Genomic DNA, 8,112 nt, shown 5'->3' with positions numbered 1-8,112 from the left:
CTGATCCAAAGCACAAGAAGGTAGTTGCAGAATGCAGCTATACTATGGCCCAGAGGGAGTAGCTGAGACTTTACAGGTCTTGACTCAGTCTTGCCTTCAATGCCTTGAATATAGGCATAGAGAACACTGCCCAATTTGGAACAAAAAGAACAAACTAGGTGTGTAAAAAATGTCAGCTTTAGAAAATACCTTTAAGATGGATGAGTCTTCAGGGCCAGTGAAATCAAACACTGCTAGAACTAGTTAACAGTTGCTCCTGAAAGATTTTCATTGATGCAATTTATACATTCATCAAATTAATTTTCACCACTTGAACATTTGTGGAAATTTACTTTGTTCACAATAATACAATAAATAAACCACTGTGATAGAACAGGCTATCACATAAAGTGGTTTTTTATTTTGTGTGTCTCCATAAACAGTAATTCAGCAAGAACTGAGTGGGTAATTTAGCAATGATGCTGTGCACCTGGGTCACCAACAGTAGGCAATTTGAAGACAAAAGCTTTGAGGGTCATTAAGCCAAATTACGTGTGTATATATATATATATGTAGAGAGATATATATGAGATAAAGCTGTAAAAAGTGATACTGTTCATAACAAATTGTGAAGGAGCACATACAAATACATACATTACAACATCGATGCTAGTGAACTGATGCTTTCTTGCTGGAAGGGTGCTAAGAAATGCAGTCCAGCAAAGTCTCTACACTATTCAGCTTACAGGATTTTTAAATGTTATTTGTACACTTGAAAATACAAACAAAAATATCAGTGAAACAGGGTGAAGCTGAGGGAAAGTACAACACGTCCATAAATCTAAAACATTCAGGTGGATTTATTGCCTCTAATCACAAAGTACAGTCCTGTTTTCAACTTGTGCACAGTGGTACATTAGGTCAAGCTGCTCTAATTTCTGGGGCTGTGCACTTTACAAAGAAATTGCTGAAAGCAGTGATAAGTGGTAAACATAAATTGAAAGAGTAGATCACTGTGGGTATTCTCATTTGTAGAACAAAAATGTCCTTTAAGAAATCTATCTTGAAATAGAAGTCAGAGGACCAGGCTGTGGTATGCAGTTGTTCTTCTCGTGAGTTGGGATACCCATGTTGTCACACATGACAGCATTATCTGCTTTGGCTTCTTCTGTTAAATGTGAACACTTCCCTGATGTGGGGTTGAACTCTACAAAATGCATTTCTTACTCCTCTGTAGGTGTACTTGAAGAGTGCTTCCCGTCATTTTGGATTTTCTTCTTTTAACACCTTGTCCATGTCTCAGGATGTTGAAAGAAATTATTAAAGAGGTCTTCATTTTAGCAGTTCAGTTTCATTAAGAAACTCTTACAATATGTTTCAATTTTGTTGAGTCTTTTGTGTTGTTTTGGCTGTCAATCAGAACTAGGGAGGTGCGCTGATGATTCTCTACTATTTCAGCAACACTGTCAAAGCGCTGGATAAAGAAAACAAAAAATGATTAGTGCTGGCTTCCTTGAACGGTATAATATTGACAGTAATCACTGCATCTTTTTATCTTTGCTTCTCACATAACTGAAAAGAGTTAAGCTACTTGTTATCAAGTTAGATGCTTTGCCTTTTAGTGAGAGCACCGATCCTTCTCTTAGTTCTAATTTTAGTCATAAACAGCTTAGATACAGACAATAGAAGATATTACAGGCACCAGCTGTCTCCTCCTTTCCATTTGTGATTGCCACCTGCACAAACTGAACCACTGATTTTGCTGTGGGCCATAGTAAACTGACATTTCATTTTACCTTGATGTTACAGTAGGCTGCAGACTGGCTGCTCAGAAGCTGTGGCAGATGTTGTTCAGCCACCTCAGAGGGAAGGCTATGTCCAGGCAGCCATCTATGAAAACTGTTCTAGTTATGCAGTTTTGATGTTTGTCACTGTAAATTAGTATGCAGAATCTGCTAGGTCTGTTGCTTTTCCTTTTGGACTTTGGTCAGATAAAGACTTTGGACTGTCTATTTATCTGGAGGTCATTTTTTACCCTTTGTTGAAGACCAGGTGAGCTCCATGCTCTTAGATTTTCTCTGATCTCAAAACTGGTGCCTGGGAGGAAGATAATTAGTCTTTGTTAAGCCTACTTTCACGTTGCTGAAAAGCCTACTCTAAGTAGTGATAAACTGTTTTTATTGGTATTTGTGTTCCAAGTTTCTCTTTTGCTATCAGAATAGTTATCTCTGTGGCAGAGTAGATAACCAGTGATCTTTTCACTCCAGAGATAAAGTTTAATATTTTCTTTATGTGAAAACAGTATTAACAGTAATGTCATTCTCATTTTTTATAGTGTTGAGGGGTTTTGTTTTGTTTTTTTTGAGCATGGCTGTTCTTCCTTTGAAGTTTTCCAAAAAGCATAACTAGAGTCTTAGACAGAAGGTAAACAGGACCATAAACAGTCAGAAAATTTATCTCATGGCTGCAGCTCTTACCCTGTTAACTTTATTTAAACAGCTCTATGAGTTATGTTTTAAATTTGATCTGTAGTTTTAGTTATAGTGTACAGGAGCTGCTGTAACACTGGTTTCTCTAGCTTGACAGATCAGTCATTATAAAGGGTATATTTTTACCTTCATACATGAAGAATCTTTTTGATCATAGTACAGTATATCTTAATCCTTGCTTATTAAAGGTATATAATTGAAAACTGTTAGGAAAAACACCCCCACATCATCTCACCTCTTCACCACTTTTTTCTCTGCCCAGTGCATATTGTCTTGTTGATTCAATAAATCGTATAGGAACGTTGTACACTCTCCTGTTGTAAAACACAACCAGTGTATATGGTTGCCGTGAGTCCTGCCCAGAACTCTTCCTTATTAGAAAAGATCCATCCTAAAGAGAGAAAAGTAGTCAGTGTATTTGGCTCATTTCTTTCCAACTTAGTTTAGTTTTGACTTAATATTTTGATTTATATTAGCATTAAACCCTTTTCTCCAATTAGAAAAACAATAGCAGTGGACGAGAAGTAGCATTTATTTCTGCTAACAGTAGCTTGCAAAGGTGTCATTTAACAATCATCTTTGCTGCTACCTGTTCTCTCAAACAGAAAGAAAATGAAGAAATAAATACACAGTGGCAGCCATCTGTTGGGGTCCACAGATTGTTAGGGAATAGTTCCTATCAGTGACAGGAAGGAGGCAAGAAAGCAGGGAGAGGTGGAGATACCATTTCTCCAGAGCTGTAGAACGGAGCTCACCACAGTCAAGCACCTGCACTCCTGACTATGGAGTCCTGTGCTCACTAACACACACTAACCTTCGCCTGGTGATAACCCCCATGCTCTGCCCCTTTATCCTGCTCTGTGGACTTAGACAAGAGTGGAAATGTACTTCATGCTGAGGATGCAACTCTACATGCTCCTCTTCCCTCCTGTGACCCTAGATTTTGTACAAAGAATAGCTGAGAGAATTAAAATTCTCCAAATACCTAAATGCACAGTGTTGCCATTTCAAAATGCATAGCAACCCCAGCCTTTCCAAATAGCTGTTTTCACATGAACCACTGGACAGTGGTGGAGACCACTTAAAGGCCACTGGGCTTTGCATTTCTTTTAAGGGGGGTGCATGAACTAGAAGATGTTCCTCAGCAGTCTTCTCTGCAGTGCTTTGGTCTTTTGAGTTACTTATGAAACTTTGTGTTGCAGTGAAAGCCAACATTAACTAATATCAAAACTAATAGGTTTGACAGTAATTGCATGACACTGTAGTTCTGACCTTTTCACAAAGCAAATGATGCTCTTTGAATACTTTTGGTTGTATTTAATTTTTTTTTATTTGAAGTTTTGGGGGTTTTTTTCCCCCCATAAAATAGACATTCATTGAAAGTGACCTACCTTGTTTGATCGGTACAATGCATCTTCTGCCATTTTCCTATCACAGGTAGCTGCATACCATGCTTTACTGTGAACACCAGCATCCTAAAAAGAGAGCAACATTGTTTCACCTGTAAAATAATAATGATGATAATAATAAAGAATATGGCCTGTAGGGTAGTTGCTGCCAAATAACGACAGCTATGAAGAACTAAAATACAGAAAACAGAGTTTAAAAGCATCTTTGCCAGGAGTTCACAGTTTTAGTTGGATAGAGGTAGGGCAAAGAAAAACTGGAGTGTCAAAACAATGATAACAAATTTGTGATAGAGAAGGCTGATAAATGACAAAAGAGAGATGCCCTGAGGAAAGCAGTCAGGTTCAACTGTTTTGAAGATGGATAGTTTTAAAGACAGAAAGCTATTCCAGTAGAAATTAAAGAGGAATAAATGTCGAGGAATAAACAGACCATTAACAATTTAAATGCTGCTCAGCTGTGGGCATGAGGTGTTTGGAGTTGGTTGGTGTCTATGCTTTGGGAATGAAGTTTCCCATATACTTAATGCTATTTGTGAGCACAATCATGATTGTCTCCACCTGGACAGCAGGAAGGTTGGGTAAGTTTTGCTCCAGCTTTACAGTAACAAGCTTAATGATAAAGTTAATTTTCACACAGGCTTGTAACCTCTTTACAAAAAAGGTTGTACATTTTAACTGAGTTGGTCTAGCTGACTTACTGCTGCCAGAAAGGGAATGTCTTGGCTTCTCCTTTGTGCTTATTTTGTTGCTCATCGGATCCCATGGTGAGTTAATTCACTTTATTAATCTTGCAGGACAAAAACAAACCAAAAAAACCCCAAACAAACAAACAAACTAACCAAAAAACAAAGAAACCACACCACAAACAAAAAAACCCAAAAAAACCCCAAAACAAACCCAAAAACAACCTTTCATTTTTTGTTTTGCTATTTTTTTTTTTTTCTTTTTTTGTGTTTGATTGCCAAGCTGGTTTTCTGTCAGTTTAATGACTTGGCTCAACCCACTGCTAGATTAGAGAAGCTGGGAAGGGGAGCTGACAGTGAGGAGAGAGCAGAGCCTCGATTTTGAGGGCACTGGACTAAATTCTTAGACTGGCTCAAGCCATAATATATCATTTTACCTTCAAAAATTTCCCATGTATTTCTCCAGTCACACCATTCATTGGAAAAAGAAAGGGTGAGTGGAATTGCAAATATGAAAGGTACTTGCCCATGCAGAGAATGAGTCCAGTGAACAAACCTTTGTTGAACAAAAGAAGGGATCAGTGGGCACCAGACCTTTCTTCTACCACTATCTGTGGCCTATAATGTAGAAGCAGACAGCTGCTGCCAGTGTTTTGATGGGAACCAAGCAGAGAGTAAATGTCATGGGAATGAATGACATCTGTGAGCACCTGTATTGAACAGGATGCTGCAGCAAATGATACCACTGTATATATGATGGGAAAATAACAACTTAATTTTTTTTTTAACAAAATGGATCTTTATTAAGTTCTGTTTCTGCCCATGGCTGTTACATAAAAATTGCAAATGTAATTGCTACAAGCTGTTTATGTAGAGTCTTCTGGATTGCTTATTTGAAAGTAATTTTTATAATAAATATCTAGTATGACATACAGTTAAAATTTTCCCAGAACTTCAAATCCTTTGTGTTCTTCACTGTTGTATTATCTTTGTCATGTCAGACTTTAGAACACTTACTATTACTGGCTCTCCATGATAGAGCCTTTGTTTTACACTCAACAGAACTGTTTTTACCTTGTTTGTGACTACTAGGCTTATAAGAATGGCTTTTTTGCATTTTGTGGTCTTCCTTCATCTAAAATGAGAGTAAGGGGAATAGCACAGGAATGAAAATAACCCTGCATTTGCTTAGATAATTCAAAGCTTAATGTTGCAACAAAACACATAAAAAAAAGAATTGGCCATAAAACTGACAGCATTAACTTTAATGAGGAGAGAACTATTTAAAAGAACAGGAAGGAGCTGGACTTGGGAGAGAATTAAACACATAGGGGAGGCATTGCAGCATCACTGTATTTGCTTACTGTACTTTTTTTTCCTGTGCACAATTTGTACAGCTGTAAGTTAGAAAAAAGGAGGCAATTAAAAACTCTTAATAGCCATCTATATCAAAGACTAGACTTAAGTACATCACCACAGATTTCCCTGTTTAAATGATGTTGAAAGTACGAACTGGAGAGTCAGGAAGACATGAACTGAAGTTTTTTGTGATTGGTAGAATGTCAAGATTTAATACAATACTATTTACATATTTTTCTACACTGTCAAACCTCTCCTATGCTATATGTTCTAAACGTATGTTAATGAAAGCTAACATTGAGATTATTTGTGCTACAGAAAAGCCTCACTGCAAAAGGGGGCATAAAAGCCCTCAAAAAAAAAAGGACTGTAATTTTCTTCTGAAAGGGCATAGGAGTGGAAAAACTATTTTAAAATAAAGGATAAGGAGATTTCTGTAATATGAATTTAGCTAATATTGTACCTGGTCTGCAGAACTGGAAATAGGGGAAGTGCTGCTGGGAGGGGAAGAACGGTTTACAGCTTCTGGCAATTCTAGAAAAGAGAAAACAACACGCATAAATTTTTAAAATATATTTGCTGACATATGTAATATCAAGATGTACGAAACTGATCTGTTGTGCAAGGACATTGGAAGATCTGGAAAGCTTTATCGCTCAGGAAAGCTTTGTTTTCTACTGGCAAGGAATGGGGCCTATATAAGTGCTGGGACACTTGCCTCCCTAAAAGGTAGCCTTGCTTATGAAAAGAAAACCAGTTTGGAAAACAGTTCAGTTATTAGCCAAAACCAGACTCAGAATACAGGAAGAAAACTCTTCCACCACCAAATGAATGAATGTAGCAATAGATAAGAAAATGCAGGAACACGATGCAAATAATGCTCAGTCTGGTGTGATAAGCAGCCTCACAGGTGAGTGAGTCAGGAAAATGAATGTATTTCAGAGACAATTATTTACCAATTTAGACTACCTGAGCTGTTTGTATGCATGTGCAAGAAGTCCAGACAGCTAAATGGAGAAGCAGAATTAATAAAAACATTATGGTGCTAAATTGTAATTGCAATAACAAAGCATAGTTGAAAATAGTTACTAGGGCTGAAATAGAGATGTAAGAGTTTAAGAAATCAGAAGTGAAATGTTTGAGTAGTGTTGCACAGTAATGATATGACAGAAATAAATACGGAAAATCGCCTTCTGGTAAAACAGAATTTGGCCCAAGAGTGTAGGTGTCTGCTATAGACACTTGTGAACATAGCTGGATGCAAATTAATATACTAGAGAAGATCATTATAGAAAGTTGAGTGATACTTATTTTGTTATCATGGGAGGCTTTTTTTCCTGTGTGTTATACTTTCTGGGGAAAACAAATGCTACCGTTTCTGGATATGGTGCTCTGCAGACTGCACTGTCAAATCTTCACTAATAAAATTCTGATTTAGATACTCGTTTAGAAAGCAGTAAGAATGTTATAGAGAAGACCATATGGTGACCAGAATTAAAAAATTCAGTTGGATCTGAGAGCTCAAAGTCAATTGTGTGAAGTACATTTAGAACTTTTGTAGTAGAGATGCAACTGTCTGGAAGCTGCATCCCAAGTGGAGGGGAGACATTATAGGGAGAAGTTCCAGCTCTCAATGAATTAATAATCACCTGAAGAAAGCTATTCAATAATATGGATTTTGGTTTTTCTGTAAAATTTTGACTGACTGGCTGTTAAAACTACAGTTGAAAGTACATTGTATAAATAAAGCAAGAAATGCCAGAAGTCAGTCAGATTAGTGAATTATACTTGACAAATGGATATTAAGTAATGAAAGATGCCTTGGCTGTGTGTAAAAAAGAGAGATGGAGCTTTATGCAATAAGAATTTTACTGATTTTAAAGACAACCTAGGTACTAAACAAATAGTAGTTCTGGCATGGAAATGGAAATTTCCACATTCAGATTAGAAGCAAAGCTTAAATTACTTCAGTTCAATTGAACTGATGGGCCCAGATAATATTTACCTGGGAAATTTTGAAAACTGGCACATGAAATTCAGGGGTGGTAACAGTTATTTTACATAATTTTCAAGTCAGGATGGTACCAAATGATTAAAGAATACCAAACATAATTGCTATACCTAAAGTGGAAAAAGTGACTTGAGCATCTACAGGGCTTTTTGTCTGATTCCACAGAACACAAGGCCCTAGGA

The 8,112-nt window shown here is 37.0% G+C and overlaps 1 protein-coding gene across 1 annotated transcript in view; it reads right to left on the bottom strand.

The window, feature by feature from the left end:
* Positions 1-886: 886 nt before the first annotated feature.
* Positions 887-8,112, bottom strand: part of BLNK (B cell linker) — a 90,085-nt gene continuing 82,859 nt past the window's right edge. Inside the window, exons 22-26 of the mRNA XM_062496298.1 lie at positions 8,041-8,106; positions 6,383-6,453; positions 3,860-3,943; positions 2,704-2,859; positions 887-1,453 (exon numbers count right to left, since the gene is read on the bottom strand). Coding sequence (XP_062352282.1) covers positions 1,334-1,453; positions 2,704-2,859; positions 3,860-3,943; positions 6,383-6,453; positions 8,041-8,106 — 497 coding nt within the window. The 3' untranslated portion in view covers positions 887-1,333. The remainder of the gene's footprint in view (positions 1,454-2,703; positions 2,860-3,859; positions 3,944-6,382; positions 6,454-8,040; positions 8,107-8,112) is intronic.

The sequence above is a fragment of the Cinclus cinclus genome, chromosome 7, assembly GCF_963662255.1.
Source record: "Cinclus cinclus chromosome 7, bCinCin1.1, whole genome shotgun sequence".
NCBI classification, from domain to species: domain Eukaryota; kingdom Metazoa; phylum Chordata; class Aves; order Passeriformes; family Cinclidae; genus Cinclus; species Cinclus cinclus.
This window is presented reverse-complemented; position numbering and strand designations above follow the sequence as displayed.